Source organism: Pan paniscus, chromosome 5, assembly GCF_029289425.2.
Source record: "Pan paniscus chromosome 5, NHGRI_mPanPan1-v2.0_pri, whole genome shotgun sequence".
Lineage (NCBI taxonomy): Eukaryota > Metazoa > Chordata > Mammalia > Primates > Hominidae > Pan > Pan paniscus.
Window position 1 is genome coordinate 156,671,048 of NC_073254.2, and position 20,763 is coordinate 156,691,810.

At 38.7% G+C, this 20,763-nt stretch overlaps 1 protein-coding gene across 6 annotated transcripts in view; it reads right to left on the reverse strand.

Moving 5' to 3' along the window:
* MAP3K5 (mitogen-activated protein kinase kinase kinase 5) overlaps positions 1-20,763 on the reverse strand; it is a 266,344-nt gene that overhangs the window by 147,963 nt on the left and 97,618 nt on the right. For 4 of the 6 annotated variants that reach the window (XM_055114152.2, XM_034962926.3, XM_063605010.1 and 1 more), the window contains exons 2-3: positions 15,374-15,513; positions 28-51 (exon numbers count right to left, since the gene is read on the reverse strand). In XM_055114152.2, coding sequence (XP_054970127.1) covers positions 28-51; positions 15,374-15,513 — 164 coding nt within the window. Of the gene's footprint in view, positions 1-27; positions 52-420; positions 534-15,373; positions 15,514-20,763 lie in introns of those variants that run through there. The other 2 variants (XM_063605013.1, XM_063605012.1) reach the window with 2 other exon arrangements.

Sequence of the window (20,763 nt, forward strand, 5' to 3'; positions counted from 1 at the left end):
CTCTGGAAGGTTAAATAAAGTACTCACAGTATTCTTCTGGCAAATGATTTCCTGAAAAACAAGAAAAAAAATATACCACAAGTTAATACAAAACTGAATAATTCAACAACATTTATTGAACTATGTGGGAAAATTTGTATTAACAATGATATTAGCAATTAGAAATTTTAGGAACTGTAGATTCAGTTCCTGCATCTGAAGTTTTCTATCTATCTACCTACTTATTTTAGAGAAAAGGTTGCCTCTGTTGCCCAGGCTGGAGTACAATGGCACAATCATAACTCACTACAGCCACAAGCTCCTGGGCTCAAGTGATCCTCCCACCTCAGCCTCCCAAGTAGCTAGGACTACAGGCCTACAGGTACATGCCACCACAACCAGCTAATTTTAGTAATTGTTTTTGTAGAGACAAGATCTCACTATGTTGCTCAGGTTGGTCTCCAACTCCTGGCCTCAAGCAATTCTCCCACTCTGGCCTCCCAAAATGCTGGGATTACAGGTGCGAGCCACGATGCCCGGCCTAAAAAGTTTACAATCTGTGGAGGAGACAGGAGAATACAAAAATATTGTCTGCAGTTTAAAAAACAAAACAAAGCAAAACAAAAAACCAGCACTAATATGTAAAATCCCCAAACTGAATAACCTAAAAATAATTTCTGCAGATTACCTGATCAGCCACCATCTCTTTGGGAGGAGGTTAAAACGAGTTTGCTTTCCCTAAGCACAATGTCTCTCACACTCTGGGAGGGGAAAAAACAGTGTGTTACATCCTGAGCAGCTAGAAATAAAGGGTATTGGCCACCGGCAAATCCACACACAGATAATCAAGACATCTGACAAAAAATAGTCATAATTTGTGTGTTTTTCATTAAGAAATATAATGGGATAAGTGGCCGGGTGCAGTGGCTCATGCCTGTAATCCCAGCACTTTGGGAGGTGGAGGCAGGTGGATCACCTGAGGTCATGAGCTCGAGACCAGCCTGGCCAACATGGTGAAACTCCATCTCTACTAACAATACAAAAATTAGCTAGGCATGGTGGCACATGACTGCATGACTGTAATCCCAGCTACTCAGGAGGCTGAGGCAGGAGAATCACTTGAATCCAAGAGGCGGAGGCTGCGGCGAGCTGAGATCGCACCATTGCACTCTAACCTGGGTGACAGAGTGAGACTCCTCAAAAAAAAAAGAATTGGATAAGTACACAGTGTGGGCAGTGTGCCTATCTTCTAGGTTGTGAAGATTGAGTGAGATCATACAAATAATATAGCTATACAGTGCCCGACACATAAAAGCTCCCAATATAAGCTAACTATCAGTATTGTTATTCCTATACCTCACCATGACTACAGACACCGGAGAGACGATCTAGAAAAGCCTGTTGTATCAAGGCTTCACTGAGGTTGGGGAATCATCATTTAGAAAAGGGAAAAGGGAACAGCATATTGGAAAGGATGGCATGAATGTTGCCATGGAAACAGAAATAGTAAGGCATTTGTGGAGCCTCAAGGGCGAGTCCATCTGGCTGAGGCAAGGAGCCAGATCTGGGAGGGAAGAGTGTGGCCAGGCAAGGCCCGGCTGAGTGGCCATCATCTTCAGCCCAGGACCAGGATGCTGAATCCACATGGAGCAAAGAAGAACCAACGAGGACTTTCATGCAAAGGAGCATGTAAGATTTTTGAATGTTTAAGGATAGCAGATGAGAAAACAAAAACTGACAGAGGAAAGAATTGCACTGGGTAGTTCTGAGGGCCATGAAGATGTACACAAAACACTAAAAATGCCTGGTGCCGTGGCTCACGCCTGTAAATCTCAGCGCTTTGGGAGGCTAAGGCCGGAAGATCACTTGAGACTAGGAGTTTGAGGTCAGCCTAGGCAACATGATGAGACTCTGCCTCCAGAAAACATTTAAAAACTAGCTGGGTGTCGTGGCACACACCTCACATCTATAGACCAAGCTACTTGGGAGGCTGGGGCGGGAGGATCACTTGAGCCTTGAAGATCGAGGCTGCAGTCAGCTATGACTGTGCCACTGCACTCCAGCTTGGGCAACAGAGCAAAATCCTGACTCAAAAAAAAAAAATGACTAAAAGATATTCTTCAATACCTGACAATCTTGCTGATAGAAAAGGGACATGTACACATTTAATATTTATGTAAGTCTGGATGGAAATGTGTGTATACGCACAATTGCTAAAAGTAAAAAGAATGACAGAGACAGCAAGGGCTATGCTTTATCAGAGAAAGATGTTCCTGCAGATTGAGAAAGCCTGGGAAACTCAGCAGAGAAGGTGGAACTCAAGCTGAGCTGTGAAGGACAGACACGACCTCCAAAGGCAAAGCCCGAAGGTGAGGATCCAGGCCGGAGAGCTAGGTAAAGCAAAGGCCCATCTGAGGAACAATAAACGTTATCACAGGGAGCTAAAGAAGACAGTTCAGTTGGGGACCTATGGAAGAGTGAATTAAAGAGGTACTTGGTGGGGGGAAAAAACCCTTGAACGTAGACATTTGGCTAAAGCAGAAAGTTCATTTTGACACATACAAAAAGTAAGATTAGAAAGCTATTTGGAGCCTTATTGAAGAAGGCTTTGAATGCTACAATCAAGTACTCTGCTCTGTGAGCACCTGGCAGTCAACGTGTTTTTTAAGGTGAGTGATATGTTCAAAGAAGTATCAGCACATATTGGGGCACCATTTGTAATAGTAAAGGCTGAGAACAACATAAATGGCCATAATCTAAAAACTAGTTGAATAAACACTAGTACCTCCATACACTGGAATACATTACACCCAAACAAACAATGAAGAACCAAACAATGAAGTGATAGAGAAGGATCTCCCAGATCTGCTAAGTAAAAAAAGCAAAATAGAGAACAGTTTTTTATCCTATGCTGCTATTTATGTATAAAAGAGAGAAAAATGAAATTCTAATTTGTAAATTCATAAAATCTCTCTGGAAGGATGTATAAGAAACTAAAAACAGTGGTTGCCAATGGAGTCGGTTGGCTGACTAGAGGATAAAGGTAAAATAATAAATTTTCACTGTATATCATTTTGTACTTTTAAATGTTTGTAGCAAGTGAATGTATTACCTTAGAAGGACAAATAAATAAAAGGTAAACCTTGTTAAAGTTTTACACAGACTAATTTGATGATGTTACTTAGTATTAATTATTATTTTTTTAATTTTTTGAGACAGGATCTCACTATGTTACCCAGGCTGGAGTGCAGTGGCGTGATCACGGCTCACTGCAGCCTCAACTTCCCAGGCTCCAGAAATCCTCCCACCTCAGCCTCCCAAGTAGCTGGGACCACAGGTGCCTGCCACCATGCCTGGCTAATTTTTGTATTTTTAGTAGAGACGGGGTTTCACCATGTTTCCCAGGCTGGTTTCTAACTCCTGGGCTCAAGCAATCCGCCTGCTTCAGCCTCCCAAAGCGCTAGGATTACAGGTGTGAGCCACCGTGCCTGGCCAGTACTTAGTATTTGATGGGGAAAAGCATTTAGGTGGCTACTGAAAAAGTCCAGAGACATCATAATAAGTGCTTAGTCAATGGGGGTGCTCCAGGAATGGAAATCAAGGGACAGATGAGTGGCATTGTAGAGGAAGGTTGAAAGTGGCTTTTCCTGCAGGTGTTTCAAATAGTTAATATTGCGCACACACAGAAATGGCTCACGAACAAGGAAGTTGAAAAATGTTGGATAATCACAAAGCCAGGAACACAGTATGCAGAATTTTTCAAACTTGATCTATGGAGCATCTCTCCAGAGTAGCAAACCATACGCTTGCAAATATGGCTCTCACTTGATAGAATATCCTTCTCTCTTCCCCTCTGAGTAACGAGGAAATGCCCTCTCCGTCCTCTCTGTGCAGCATCCTCTGTGCAATGTATAAGAAACCTGTCTTCTGTGAAGCTGGCCTTCACTGTGTTCTGTGACAACCCCAACAGAAGTAGATTATGTCTTTATCTGTGTTGTCATTAATCCTCACACACATCTCCTCGAAAGCACTTCATTTTCTACATTGCACATTTTTGTTCCTATGATTCTCTCACCCTACATCATGACTTCCTGGCGTGCAGAGACCATGTATTTTATTCATATTTGTATCCTGACTGACTGTCTAGCAAATGTCATGACATACAGCAGGTACTACAAAAGCATGAATAAATGAATAAATTAATGAATGTATAAAATATTGGACTATGAATTAGGGGTAGATATGTGTAAGATATGGCTCTGCTCCCAGCTAGCCATTTCACTTCTCTCTAATGTGACACTAAGAGAGTTTGACTAAGTGATTGCTAGTCTCTTCTAATGCTGTGTTCATCAATTGCTTTTGCCTAAAGGGCTCTCATAGTCAGTCTTGTCCTTGTGCTGCTAGAAGGAGAGATGCCCTCATGCTCCCCCAGCATACAAGATATTCTACCCTTGACTCTGTTTTTGATGCACCAGGCACAGAAATGGAAGTGGCAGGGAAGGGAGCAGTGGTGAGTACTGAGTGAGCAGAAGGCTCTATAGAAAAGCAAATGGCCACTACTGGCTTAGTGCCAATATGCTATATCTTCCTTATGAATTGCTCATTGGAATAATAACCCTCTTACATGTCTCCTCCATCTTCATTTCAGATTATGCATACCTTATAATGCATGCATTTTAGATTATGCTTGCAGATTGTGCCTGCAAATTATAAAAATCATTCCTGAGCCAGATGATGGTGTGCACCTGTAATCCCAGCTACTCAAGAGGCAGAGGCAGGAGGGTTGCTTGACGCCAGGAGTTCGAGGCCACAGTGAGCTATGATCGCACCACTGCACTCCAGCCTGGGTGACAAGAGAGTCCCATCTCTTAAAAAGAGAAAGAAAAATCATTCGTGTAACATCTGAATTCTTGTTAGCTATTGCTTATGCTTTGTAGATGCTAAAGGGCTACAAATCCTGTTCTCCTGAAGGAGACAGAGTTTATTCACAGTTTATCATGTAACCTTAAAGGAGGCATCAACTTTAATGGAGCAAAGGTACTGTTTGTTCATTTAACTCAATCCAAATAAATAACAAATAAGACCTTGAAAGGTATCTAGAGCAGAGAATGCTTAATTTGTATTAAATCCACTAAAGAGGGGTGGGAAGGAAAGGGAATAAATTTAAGACATAACTGCTCTATTTCACATCAGCTCATGGAAATTTTCCTCTCAAGTACCTATGAATAAGAAGATAAAATCAATATAAACTCCAGTTCCTTGCCAGGGGCACATTTCTGAAGATGCATTACCCCACTACAACTCCATACTTGTCTGAGGTATTTAGGGGGCTTTTGGTCAGTGTAGCCCCGGCTATACCAGAAACATTCAAAAAAATTCTTTTCCTGATTTTCTGGTATTGGTTGATAACCAATTAAGGGAAGCAAGACTAAAAAAAAAAAATCTAGTCCGAGGCTCATTTGAAGGCAAAGACTAACTTTTGATAGCTCTCTGGGACAGTGTTTGAAAAGGTCACCTCAGGGATAACTAAATGGAGTATTTCCACCACTAGAAAGTTTTTGTGCCTAAAATTTAGGTAACTGCAGCCAGCGAAAGAAGTGGGAATAGCAGGCATGGGGTGGCCAAGTCAAATCAAACTTGGGGTGGGAGAAGCAGGAATAGGAACCAGGATTTCACCTTCCTGAAAGAAGAGAAAGGAGCAGGCTTGGAGTTCTTGCCCAGGGAAAGAACCTCTCCCTGGCTGGTGACTTTCTGGGTCTTCCGTTCTGATCCATCTTTCTGTCCTAGTGGAACTTGGCAAGTTTTCCATTAAAGTTGGGGAAAAGAAGAATAATCCCTATACTCCTCAGCTCCATCTTCTTAACTCATTTCAATGTGTCAAAAAAGCAAAACAAGAAACTATCAGATGGGCTGTCTGGGCCTCCTAGGCCTTGCTGAGAAGGAGAAACACCCCCGTACCCTTTCTGCACACTGCTAAAACAAGCTGAGCAGACTCGGGGAGAGTAATCCAACAAAAGTGTCATAGAGCCGTGACACAGAGTCTTTAAAGATAGATAGGAAACAAAGTGCTTTTGTGTTTACATCTTATGCCTACATAAAAGCTCAAGCTTTAAAAGAAAAAAATCTCAATAATCTTAAAAAAAAAAACCTAGAAAATCATCCTTTTGCAGAACATATGAAATCTGTGGATAGACTGAGAGAGGAAAGTAGCAGATGACAAGTCAAAGAATATAGGGCTTATCCTTGCCCCGACACTAGCTGTGTGTGTTCCCCAAACAAGTCATCACGCGTCTCATTTCTCTTCTGTAAAGAAAATATCTTCTGGCCAGGAGCGTTGGCTCATGCCTGTAATCACAGCACTTTGGGAGGCAGAGGCAGGCAGATCACTGGAGCCCAGGAGTTTGAGACCAGCCTGGGAAACACGGCAAAACCCCATCTCTACAAAAAAATACAAAAATTAGCCAGGTGTAGCAGCATGTGCCTATACACCCAGCTACTCAGGAGGTCGAGATGGGAGGATTGCTTGAACCTGGGAGGTGGAGGTTGCACTGAGCCAAAATGGCACTACTGCACCCCAGGCTGGGTGGACAAAGTCAGACCTCTCAAAAAAAAAAAGAAAGAAAGAAAGAAAAAAGAAAAAGAAAATACCTTCTATCTCTCCAATCCAAATAATATCTAACTTGTCTGTCCCGTTGGGTTCTATGTAAAGGCCAAATGGAGTAAGTTAATGAAATTACTTGCAGTACTTTAAAGCTATTTATAGGAGGAGGTATTAATAAACCAAAGCAAACAACTCCAACTCAATTCCTGCACTGCCAGGTCTAGAGACCTTTTACACCTCTGTTATTCATGACGGGGGCTAAGAACACATCCTTCTCTTGAATATGAACACCTATCAATTAAAACAACCTGTACCAAAAATCAGGTTAAATTATATCAAAGCTGGAAAGTAATCCTAAAAGGAATTCTAGCCTCTCTTTTCCCTATTAATTTCTTTTCATATTTAAATAAGTATATCTTGGCGGAAGAACTCTGCCGTAAGTAGGTATCTGTCTCTAAACTGGCTGGAATGCTGATGAATCACATTTTATACATAAAGCATTTAATAGAGCTTTTTTTTTTTTTTTTTTGAGACAGGGTCTCACTCTGTCACTCTATCACCCAGGCTGGAGTGCAGTGACGTGATCTCAGCTCACTGCAACCTCAACCTCCCCAGGCTCAGGCAATTCTCCTACCTCAGCCTCCTAAGTAGCTGGGACTACAGGCACGTACCACCATGACCAGCTAATTTTTGTAATTTTTGTAGAAACTGGGTCTCACTATGCTGACCAGGCTGGTCTTGAACTCCTGGGCTTAGGTGATCCACCTGCCTCAGCCTCCCAAAGTGCTGGGATTACAGGCATGAGCCACTGTGCCCGAGCTTCTTAACACAAACTTCACTTTATACTGTGTTGCTATTATAATTAACTTCTTCTTCTTTTTAACCAGTTGTTTCTTTCAGCAACACCTAATTGGGCCACATTATTCAAGTGCATGTATTACTTTTCTTAAACTGTATTGTTAAAGTTGGAGGTATAGTGAATTTTTCTACAGTAAATCATACTTTACACATTGATATGGTTTGGCTGTGTCCCCACCCAAATCTCAACTCGAATTGTAGCTCCCATGATTCCCACATGTTTTGGGAGGGACCTGGTGGGAGATAATTGAATTATGGGGGTGGTTTCCCCCATACTGTTCTCGTGGTAGTGAATAAGTCTCACGAGGTCTGATGATTTTATAAGGGGTTTCCCCTTCCACTTGGCTCTCATTCTATCTTGTCTGCTGCCATGTAAGATGTGCCTTTCACCTTCTGCCATGATTGTGAGGCCTCCCCAGCCACATAGAACTGTGAGTCCATTAAACTTCTTTTTCTTTATAAATTACCCAGTCTCAGGTATGTCTTTATCAGCAGCATGAAAATGAACTAATACACACACATATTTCAGTAATAGTTTCAAAGATATATTCTAAAAAGGCCCAAAGAGGGTGATGGGTTACAATGCCAAAAAGATCAACTTCCACAGAAAGAGTCATTTATATAGAATAAGTGAAAATAAAGATAATTCAGCAAGGCTTGCCCCACTCCTTCCTCTGTGTGCAGAAGTAGTCCTTCTTACTCTTTAAGGGTATTCAAAATCATAGGCCTACGACCAGAGTCACTACAAATGAGAAAAATAGCTGGTGCCCACAGTCATATAATGGCATTGTGCATCACCTCTTAGACAAAATGGTAATAAGAGATTCAAAACAGTGGGCAAGGAGTGAGGGTGGTTAAAGAGGTATCAGGAAGGAGAAAGCAAGGGCATATTTTATCCAGTCTACACATAATTCCTTAGAAGGTATACTATTGCTAATTGACATCCAAGAAAGCTGAATTCTCCAGTCTTGAGTCCCTTTAATAACCTCAGGGATTCTACAATTGGGAAGTCAACTCCTGCTAAATAAATCATTCATCTAGCTTGTCAATTCAAGATCTTCAGAGAAAACCTTCATAAAGCAGTGTTACATGAATTGCTTATTTGCTCCTCCCCACAAATTACCTCTTTCCTTCCCCAATTTGAGATGGAATGATTATAGCTTAGATGAAAGTTAGATCATTTCTGAATAAATAAAATAAAGGAACAAGATTGTCTCTACCAAATGAAAAGAAGTGTAAGGGATAGCAACGTTGAACCAGGAAGAGTACAGAGTCCCAGGGTTTTTAAATCAACAGCTGGTTATAAAGTAAGCTAGAGACTTTCAGAGATGTCCAGAGGCAGCACTATTAAAAAGGGGTAGGGCCAATGTTTCCAGTTCACAAATTGTGAGACCACTTTATAGGATCATATTTTCCAAGGATGTTTTTAAAAAACATTTACTGAGTGTGTACTTTGTACCACTAACAAGTTGATGATTTTTAAAATGCTGAAAAGAATCCAGCAAAAATTCTTTGTTAAACTAAAAGAATCCTAAACCTTTGAAAAATAAAAATTTTAATTCCATGCACAACTCAAGCTAAAACCAAATTCATCTTATTTACTTTGATAAGGGAGGCAAAACTTTAACAAAAGGAAGTACTGTTTTTTGTTTGTAAAAACAAAAAAAGAGATAAATGTTTTTATGGGTTTAAGAACACTCTGGAATCCAAGTAGATTCTCCAAATACAGGTAAGAATTCAATTTAAGTGTGAGGTATTTGTAACAAATTACCAGGTGTCCTCACCAATTTACAAACTGGTATAATCATCAAAATTTACACATGGACATCACTGCTATTTTCAAAACTATAACCATTTGCTTCAAATGGATATGAATGAGTGCCAGAAAGACAAGACTCCGTGTTTAAGTTCTAAAGGAGATTGAGTCCCTCAGTGCCTGCAGATAAAAGATCATGGGTCTAGGTATCACAGAACTGCTCAAATGAGCAGTAGTTTTCAATGTTCATTTATGTTGTACCATATGTCAAAATTTCCTTCCTTTTTAAGATTGAATAATATTCCATTATATGTATATACCACATGTTGTCCAGCCAATGATCTGTTGATAAATATGTGGGTTGCTTCCACCTTTTGGCTACTAAGAATAATGCTACCATGAACATGGGTATATAAACACCTCTTCAAGATCCCGCTTTCAGTTCTTTTGGGTATATATCCAGAAGTGGAATTGCTGGATCATGTGGTAATTTTATTTTTAATGTTTTGGGGAGCTGCCGTATTATTAAAATTTGCTGATTTTTAAGGGCTAATTTAGTGAAATGTTACAAATTTTGGTTTGTGCACCTAAGATTTCATGCTAGCCAGATCCCAATCTAGAAAATAATAGATGCACTGTGGCAGAGTAAGGGTTTCAAGCATCACATATGTGTGTTCTGTATTCAGTGAGATAGTGAAGGAGTAAGCATGTAGACAGGTCGCCACAGAGAATAGTCTATTAATGAAAATCCCATCCGTAAAGTAACTTTTCAGCCAATGGTTAAAGACAAAAATACAACTAAATTTTTTGAACAAGAAATAATCTAACATAATCATTACATTTCAACACAAACTGCATCACCACTAACTGATGTGCCTACCAACCTATCAAGAAACATTACTTCTGTAATGGATAAAATGAGAACAAAGTCTGTTAGAGTGCAGAAAGGGAAATATCCAAATATCTGAAGCTTTCTAACCACAGCCAGAACATAGAAAAAAGACACTAAAAATATTTTGGGATTCCAGTGTCCAAAATGCATATACGTTATCCTGGTGGATACAAAAAATAAAAGAATATAGCAACCTTTTCTTTTTTTAAAAAAGGTTAATTATTAAATATTTCAAGTATATAAAAAGTACAAAAATTAGCACTCATAATCTACCACCTAGATTTAGAACTATAACATTACAGATACAGTTGAAGACTCTCATCTTCCCTTCCCAATTTTATTCCATTCCTATCCCCTAAGAGGTAACTATTCTGAATGTTGTTTATAATTCCATGCACATGTCTATCCTTTTATAACACAAGTGTGTATAAAAGCATCCTCTTGCACTGACAATATTTTATATAGATGGTATGATACTGTACACAAGTAATTTTTTTACCCCAACAGTGTTGTTTTGAGATATATTGATATTGATGTCTGAAGCACTAACTGATTTGTTTTAAGTGCTCTATAATATTCCATTAAATGATTATAGCTGGCTGGGCACGGTGGTTCACACCTGTAATCCCAGCACTTTGGGAGGCCAAGGTGGGCGGATTGCTTGAGATCAGGAGTTTGAGATCAGCCTGGCCAACATGGTGAAACCCCGTCTCTACTAAAATACAAAAATCAGCTGGGCGTGGTGGTGGGAGCCTGTAATCCCAGCTACTAGGGAGGCTGAGGCAGGAGAATTGCTTGAACCCAGGAGGTGGAGGTTGCAGTGAGCCGGGATAGCACCACTGCACTCCAGCCCAGGCGACAAAGCAAGATCGTCTCAAAAAAAAAAAAAAAAAAAAAGCTGAAGGTATCTATTAATTCTCCATTTCCTTGGGAGGAGGAGCTATTATAAACATGTTAACATAAACATTCTTGATTATATCTCCTTTCCTTATGCATGCAAGAGACTTTTTTTACAGTATACATTTAGGGTTGGAATGACTAAGTCTCGGTGATATGCTCATTTGATATTATTAAATATTCCCAAATTGCGCTTCAGAAGGTAGTATCTCTCCCACCAGCAGTGTGTAGGTTTCCCACTCTCCACAATCTGGCCATCTGTAGTATAAGAGCTTTTAATTCTCAACTATCTGGCACGTGCAGTCATGTTTCATCCTGTTGTTTTGCTTCGTTTAAAAGTAGCATTGTTTAAAGTGAGTGGGGAGTGGCCCAGAACATAGAGGAGCTGAGGAAGGGAGTGGAGGAAAGGATCACAAGAAGATAAGCTGAGAGCTGGTGTTATAAAGGAATTTCTAGTGATAAGAGATGGTTCATTAAAACAACTTCCTCACTCTACACAAAACAGGTTCATTTCTCCTAAGTCATCAGAGGTGTTTAATGCATCTGCGCCACAGCTCATTGACCAGGAGTGTCCAGACTTACTCACCACTTACTGAGAGACCCCAAGTGGAAGTATGATCATTTCATAATGCATGAAATAAATCAGAAAATAATTGTTACTAGCATTTCTTATTTTAAACCAGTGTAAATATTGGCACAGATATTCTCTCAATAAACATTAGTAGGCACGAGAGAAATTCTCATGAGACTTAAAGAAAATTGTAAAAAATAAAAGTGTTGTTACAATGCTAAAGAAAAGAAAAAGAATTGGCCAGGCGCAGTGGCTCACGCCTGTGATCCCAGCACTTTGGGGGGCCGAGGTGGGCAGATTACTTGAGGTCAGGAGTTCAAGACCAGCCTGGCCAACATGGTGAAACCCCATCTCTACTAAATATATAAAAATTAGCCAGGCATGGTGGCACGTGCCTATAATCCCAGCTACTCTGGAGGCGGAGGTGGCAGTGAGCTGAGATTGTTCCATTGCACTAAAAAAAAAAAAGAAAAAAGAAAAAAATCAACTTCCTTCTCTCAAAGTGTAATGATCATCTTCTCTTGAAAAAAATACTAAAATTTTTCATTCTTAGTACAACAAAATAGTACTTGTGATTTAAAACAATGGATATAAATCTTATTACAATTAAATGCTATGACTAGATTCTAAATATCCTTTCAAATGATACTTCAGACATAGATTTTTAAAGTACTTTTATAGCTCCCATTACTTTTCCAGGAGCTTAAATTAAAACAAAAAAAAATATTTTTCTACGATTTCTTCCTGAGAATTTGCCACCAAAGAGAAACTGCAGTCTTCAACAAAGAGCAGCAGATTAAAATAAAACTTGTGCAGCTGTACTTTCTAGATGGCCAAAGAATCAACCTAAGTGAAACTAAACATATGACAAGAATAGCATTCTAAAACTGTCTTTGCCCTGTGAAAACAGAGAAATGCTTTGTTTTTATTTCACTTGGCTAATCCTTACACGATATATTATTTTAAATATATCTTGTTCTGCTTCTTTCATGGCAATTTTCCTATCTGTTGGTCAATGGCAGGAATAAGGGTTACATCTTTAACTAATTGCCCAGAAATGAATAAAACTAAAAATACACATACACACCAACTCTTTTCGGTAGCATAGGACCTGAGGAACTTTCAGGACTCAGAGGAAATTGCTAGACTGCCAAATATGCTTCCTATCCCAGATATTTCTGTCCTCTGCAACCAGACACATGACCTACCAGCCTAGGAATAGTCTAAATAAGAAAACAGCAAAAGTTTAAGTTAATAGAAAGGAGAAGGGAAAAGAAAAAAAGAAAGATGTTACCTAGGAAAACTCAGGAGGCATAGCTGATAAGCTTTTCTAAATGAACACACTCAGCAGGAATATATGATATAATTTTAACTAGAAGTAACTAACAATAATGCTCAGCAGTCAAGGGCAACAGGCTTTGGAGTCAGGCAGTCGTAATCCCAAATTTTCCTAGCTCTATCACCTTAGGCAAATGATTGAATTTCTTTGAGCTTCGGTTTGTGATACTTAAAAAATGCTAATAGAAAATACATCTTACAGAGCTCTTTTAAGAATTATTATTATTATTATTCTTTGTTTTGTGATTTTTTTTGAGACAGGGTCTTGCTGTGTCGCCCAGGCTGGAGTGCAGTGGTGTGATCTCAGCTTACTGCAGCCTCTGCCTCCTGGGTTCAAGAGATTCTCATGCCTCCCAAGTAGCTGGGATTACAGGCATGTGCTGCCACACCTGGCTAATTTTTGTATTTAGTAGAGACAAGGTTTCACCATGTTGGCCAGGCTGGTCTTGAACTCCTGGCCTCAAGTGATCCAACTGCCTCAGCTCCGCAAAGTGCTGGGATTACCACACCCAGCCTCTCCTTTAAGAATTTGAAAATGTATGCAGATAAAGCACTTGGTACCTAGCACATAGTGAATACTCAATAAGAAGCAGATAATATGTACAAGATAAATGAGCACAGTTTAGACATCATTAGCCTTTTTAAGGAACTACTTCAATCAAATGCCAATAACACTCCTAGACAAAGGCTAGCTTAAAACAATAAGCCAGTTTATTTGTCCCGGACATATGTGTGGTAAGATTAGCTTTATCTCTTTCTCTCAAATGTAAGTTTGCTTCATTTAAAAATACTTCCCTAGGAAAGAATGGGCACAAAATTAAACCACCAGATACTAGCAGGAGCAAGAGCAAAAAAATGTAGAAAGTAAAAAAATCTCCAAAATAATAGGGCCTGCTTAAATAAACTTAATCTAGCTAGGTGATCTAGGTGTGGCAGCTCACACCTATAATCCCAACCCTTTGGGAGGCCAAGGTGGGAGAATCGCTTGAACCCAGGAGTTCAAGACCAGCCTGGGAAACATGGCAAAACCCCATCTCTACAAAAAAGAGAAAAATTAGCTGGGTGAGGTAGCATGCATCTGTAGTCCCAGCTACTCAGGAGGCTGAGGAGGGAGGATCACTTGAACGCAGGAGGTCATGGCTGCAGTGAGCTGTGATCACGACACTGCATTCCAGCCTGGGTGACAGAGCGAGATCCTGTCTAAATAAATAAATAAATACATACATACATAAACTTAACCCAAAGAAAAATGAAAAGAGCTAAATAAAATAATTCCTTCATCAAATGCTAATATGGGTTGCAAATAGCAGCAAATCAAAATGTCTAATTAAAAATGAGTTACAACATTTTATGATGTACTAATTAAAGGGGTAAATCTGGAGGAAAATTAAGGAGGGGCTTAAGGATTGCTCCAGGTAAAGGATTGCTCTAGGATAAAAAAACAGACTTAGGACAAGTAGCGGCAAATCTCTTAGAACTGTTTCAGAGTATTCTGGAAAGGGATATACCTGTCAATCACCAGCACAATGCCTGGCATGTAGTAGGTATGTTTGCTCAATGAAGTTCTGCAGATCTCTCAAAGAAAGCCACACATGCTTTAAATACTCAGAATGCAAAATACTACTGACTTTTTTGCATGAAATATGGGTTAGAGATACTCATATAACAATTGCTAAGTCATTAGTAATATGGTTAAGGATTCTAGAGCTCAATGTCCCAAGGTTGGCTCAGATTTGGGAACTGGAAGACAGAGCTGAGAAAAAGCCACATGAAGCTAGCTGGAAGTTTCACAAAGGAAATGGATGATGGCAAGCTCAGCATGCGATTCACTGAACTGTGGGATGCTTTTCAAAGAATCACACAGTGTAAAATCACTTGGCCTTGCAAAAAGCATTTTAGGCAAACTTCTTTGGATGGAGGAAATGCCTTTATAGCACTAAGCTCCTATTACTGGAGAGAATGACATCGAGACAGGTTGAATTTTGTAGACAAACATAGTAAGTTTCTCCTCCTTTTCTCCCATATTAGTTTAAATCATACCCTAGTGAAAGAGGAAGGCAACTATTTGGGTATACTCAGAGAGAATTTCTCAGAGCACTTTCAAGTAGGAAGTGTACTTTTAGTTGGGAGACTGGTGGGCACCATGAAGCTCCCAAAAGTGACAAAGCATGAAGGCTTGACCATACCTTATGCAATCTCCCTTCTCCACGTCGGTGCAAATGACTTCCTATTAACACAGTCTCCTCCGCTACAACCATAACTGAAACTCAGAACTCAATGTGAACTTTTTTCCTACTCGTGTCATCAAATTTCTACAGTGAATTCTCGATAAACTTCCCAACTTGACAAGTAATTGATGCATACTAACCAAACATATAAAAGTCTTTCACAAATAAAAGCTACTTAAAATGTTTGGATGACAAACCGGTATCCCTGAAATGCTGATGTTAAAATGAAACATTCAGTAAACAAGGGAGGTACCTTCAGTGACTGCAGAGAGTCCGAGTTAGTATCACAGTAGAGGATGATGTTGTTGGCCATGCTGAAACTTTCTCTCACCCCAAGGTGGTAAAACAAGGACGGCTGCCGGAAGGCATCGCTCATCTCCACCACCGCAATATCTGCAAACAGAAAACAAAGTCCCCCAAAGAATGACACCCAAATAATGCCCAATCAGCACATTTTGGTTTGAATTATCTTAGTATTCAAAAGAGGAAATAAGGAAACGATAGGGATTTTCTCTCTTCATTTATCACTGAATTTTGAATTTGCAGCTCTACCTGGAAGTGGTTTTATAAAATGTAACAAACCTCCTTTTTCTGTTTTTAAGAGACAAGGTCTTGCTCTGTCACCCAGACTGGAGTACAGTGACATGATCATGGCTGACTGCAGCCTTGAACTCCTAGGCTCAAATGATCCTCCCACCTCAGTCTCCCTAGTAACGGGGACTACAGGCATGCGGCATCACGCCCAGCTAATTAAAAAATTTTTTTAGAGACAGGGTCTTCCTATGTTTCCCAGGTTGAACTCAAACTCCCGGCCTGAAATAATCCTCCTGCCTCAGCTTTCCAAAATGCTGGGATTACAGGTGTGAGCCACCATGCCTGGCCCAAACCTGCATTTTTTTTTAAAGAAGAAGGAGATCATGTGATTACTGGAAACCGAGAAGAATTTGCAACGGTGGGAAGCAGGGGCTAATGCTCTCTCATAAATTTCAACATTAAAACACGTTAACTAAGGTTCCAAATAAGGAAATTAAAAAAAAAACACAGATTCATTAAAAAATAGCAGTAACACATATAAAACGAGATTTTTAAAAAATAAATAGGTAAGCTTATTAGTTAATCCAGAACTGGGTTTTAGAGTTAAATAACTGATATCTAGTAAGTCCCTGGTAAGTATAATCAAGAACAAAAGAGAGAAAAAAGGTATAGAAAATATAACAAAGGGGAATATAACCACAGATGCAAATCCATCCAAGGCTCAAAGATGACCAGTAACAAGGTAGTAGAAATTTGATATCAAAATTTGACAATGTCACAAAAACGAAATTTAGATTAGTCTAAAACTCCTTTATGGCTATAAACAAAAATATGAAAGAAAAACTAACAAAATGTACCAAGTGTTATAAGACCTAGATCGTGAGTTTAAAATTTATTTGCAGAATGCAAGGATACTCAATGGAAAAAACTCATCAGCATCTCGAACATGCTCGAAGTGCATTAATTAAAATTCTCAATCCATTTCTCATTAAAAATAATTGCTGAGCTGGGCACAGTGGCACGCACCTGTAATCTCAGCTACTCAGGAGGCTGAGTTGAGAGTATCACCTGAGGCCAGGAGTTTGAGGCCAGCCTGGGCAACACAGCAAGACCCCCTAGCTCTAAGAAGAATAAAAATTTTAAATTAAAAAATAATAACTGCAAATTAAAAATATAAGGGCATTTCCTTAACATAGAGAATATATGTTTCATAACAACTTCCAACTTTGTGCATCTAGGTATTCCCATGAAAATCAGAAATAAAGGCTGTCATCTATTCCCACAACTTACTATATAATGGCTTTCTGAAAATCCCAGCCACTGCAATAAGATTTCTAGAAAGTAAGAAGATATAATTCTAGACAATAAAATAGATAATTATCTCTATTTGCAGATGTTGTGGATGTCAACCAAATACCCCAACAGACTTAGCTGAATAGCTATTAGAAGTAATAATACAATTTAGTAAGGCATCAAGATGCAAAACTATTATGAAAACAAAGAGCTTCCTTTGCAATTGCAATAAACATTTAGGAAATATAAAACAGAAGCCATTCATAATTACAATGAAAATGTTAATATATAACAAATTTAAAAGAAGATAATTTCTTAAAAATATATGCAATATGTGAGAGATGAAAGGTTAATATCTTTATAAATCATCTCTTATGATCAATTTAAAATAACTCAGCCATGATAAAAACATTACATTACACAATCACGTTATAGACATCAACAAGCAAATTCACGGAAATTTAAAATGGTAAATAAATATATGAGAAATTACTCTCCATCTTGCTTCTAATAAATGCACATTAAACCAACTATAAAATGCCAATTGTTTTGCCTAAGAAGTGGGCAAAGTAAAGGAGTCAATGAAAATGCAGAGAAATGACACTCTTTTATGCTGTGGGAAGTGTAAACTTTCTTTTCTTTTTTTTTTCCTTTTTTTTTTTTTTTAAGGCAGACAGTTCCCAGTTTGTTGCCCATGCTAGAGTGCAGTGACAAAATCATAGCTCACTATATATGCACAGCCTCAAAATTCTGGGCTCAAGCGATCCTTCAGCCTCAGCCTCCTGAGTAGCTGGGACTACAGGCATGTGTCACCATGCCTGGCTAATTTTTTAAAATTTTTTGTAAACACAGGTGTCACTATGCTGCGCGGGCTGGTCTCAAACTCCTGACCTCAAGCAATCCTTCTGCCTCAGCCACCTAAAGTGCTGGGATTACAGGCATGAGCCACCACACCCCAGCCAAGTGTAAACTTTCTAGAAGGCTTAAATCCTAAAAATTATGTACACTCTGACCCAATAATTCCATTCCTTGGAATTTACTCTGAGAAAATTATTATAAATGTGAATAGATTTACCCATCCATTGAAAAAATATTTTTTACAATAAAATAATGGAAAATGTCTAAATACCTATCAGTAAGAAAATGTTTATATACGTGTGTATGTGTATATATGTAATAATGATATATATGTATATAATAATTTCAAATAATGGGATATCATGTAACCAAAGAAAAAGAAAAAAGTAGAATAAGACTTAGCAACAGGGGATAAATCCAAACTATATCAAGTAAAAATAAAAAGTAAAATATAATATACATACTGCCATGTATAGCATATACATTAAAAATATAATGTATACATTATAATGAGTGCATTATGATGTTTACATTCATGTATATATCCATGTGCATAAAAAATACCTGAAAAGTTGTACACCAACTTTTGTTGGTAATAGCTGTGTTATAGGGATTATGAATTATTTTATTTTTCTATTTTATACCTTCTATATTTCCCACAATTTCTATTATGAACATTGATTACTTTCACAATTTAGGAATCTATCAAAATATAAAATGAACAACATTCAAGACCTGTGTGATGGAATATAAAACCAAAGTGCAGCACATAAAAATACCGCAGATGCTTGAGAAGCTGTTTGGTGCAAAGTCCACCTTGTCTAATGAGCATGAAATTAGCATTAAACTTTGGTGAATGAGAAATCAATCAGATGAAATAGAGGTAAAAGACACAGAAGTTTATGAAATGGGAAGACAGGTCAAAGGAGCTTCAGAAGTTTTTTTTCCTCCCTCAAGGCTAAAAATGACTTAAGGACTCTTTAATACAAATAAAGAGTTTTCTTTTGGGGTCCTCAACATTTCTGCATCAAAAATCAACACATGACAAAAGTGAGTCATTGCATCCTACCCACACAGCCCAGCTGCCTCCTGCACCCACACAGCTTCCTCCTCCCACAGGTGCCAGCCACTCAGCAGTCAATCACATTGCTTTAAAATCAAGAAGCTGTGTAATGTGGGGCTGGAAGAAACCAAATAAAACACTTACTGATGAAAAATAAGAGACATGCAAAGAAAAATACTAGCTAAGTTAAAGTAATGAAAGGAGGGGATAAATTTTTCCAGAGAACTGACATGTGGAATTCGATGCTAAAATAAAATAAAAACACTGCAGAAAGTTTTCGGATTACGAGAGAAACTGACTTTTTTTTTTTTGAGATGGAATCTTACTCTGTCTCCCAGGCTGGAGTGCAGGGGCACAACCTCAGCTCACTGCAACCTCCACCTCCCGGGTTCAAGTGTTTCTCCTACCTCAGCCTCCCAAGTAGCTGGGATTACAGGTGTGCACCACCACATCCAGCTAATTTTTGTATTTTTAGTAGAGATGGGGTTTCGCCATGTTGCCAGGCTGGTCTTGAACTCCTGGCCTCAGGTAATCTGCCCACCTCAGCCTCCCAAAGTGCTGGGATAACAAGCATGAGCCACTGTGCCCAGCCTAGACATTTAAAATAAATGGTGCAAGCAAAGTAAGGTATATTTATTACCTCTAAACATCTAAACAGGAACAGATCCATTTCTGGATGCTATAAAGAACACTGAAAGGTGCTTAATGGTATAATTTTAAAATACAGTAATACAGTATGGTAACTCAGAAAAAGGTTGGCTTTTTTCTATTTCAAATTCAAATAAGTGACTTGTTCTAAGACATTTCTATTCTTTCCTAAATTTACTTTTTAATTGTCATAGAGCAAAATTCATTCTCTTTGTCTCTGATGTACAGTCTAATGGGCTTTGAAAAATGCGTACATACCACCATAGTCATGATACAAAATAGATCCTTCACTCCAAAAATCTCCCTCATGCTGTCCTTTTGAGGTTAGTCTTCCCCACACCCCAAATCCCAGTCCCTGGCAACCACTGATTTATTTACTATCCCTAAAGTTTTACCTTTCCCAGAATGTCATATAAATGGAATCATACAGTATGTAGCCTTTTGGGTTTGGCTTCTTTGACTTAGCAAAATGCATGTGAGATTCATCCATAGATGTCCATTCACAGGTTTGAGGACATTCGGGTTGTCTCCAGGTTGAGCAATTTTGAATAAAGTTGCTATTCATGTACAAGTCTTTATATAGACACATGCTTTCATTTGTCTTGAGTAAAGACCTAGGAGTAGGATTACTGGGTCATAGGTAAGGGTATGTTTACCTTAATAAGAAAATGCCAGGCTCTCCCAAAGTGACTCAAACATTTTGCATTCCCGCCAGCAAAGTATGAGGAGCATCTCAGCTGTCCAACATCTTTGTCAGCGCTTGGTATTGTCCGTTTTTCTTCTAAAGCCAGTCTAATAGGTATGTAGTGGTACTTCATTATGGTTTTAATTTGTATTTCCCTAATGACTAATGAGGTTGAGCATCTTTTCATGTGCTTATTTGCTATCTGTATATCTTATTTGGTTAAGTACTCAATGCTTTTGCCCATTTAAAAATTATTGTTGAGTTTGTTTTCTTATTGTTGAGGTTTGAATGTTCTTTATATTTTCTGAATATTGTTCCTCTGTCAGATATGCAATTTGCAGATACTGTCAGATAATGACTTGTCTTTTCATTCTCTTAAGTGTGTCTTTACAAGAGAATTTAAATTTAATTAAGTCCAGTTCATCAACTTTTTATTTAATGGATTGTGCTTCAGGTGTGGTACTGAAAAAAATCTTTGCGTAACCCAAGGTCACAAAAGTTTTCTTTTATGGTTTCTTCTAGAAGTTTTATAGCTTTATGTTAAATTTAAGTCTATGAACCA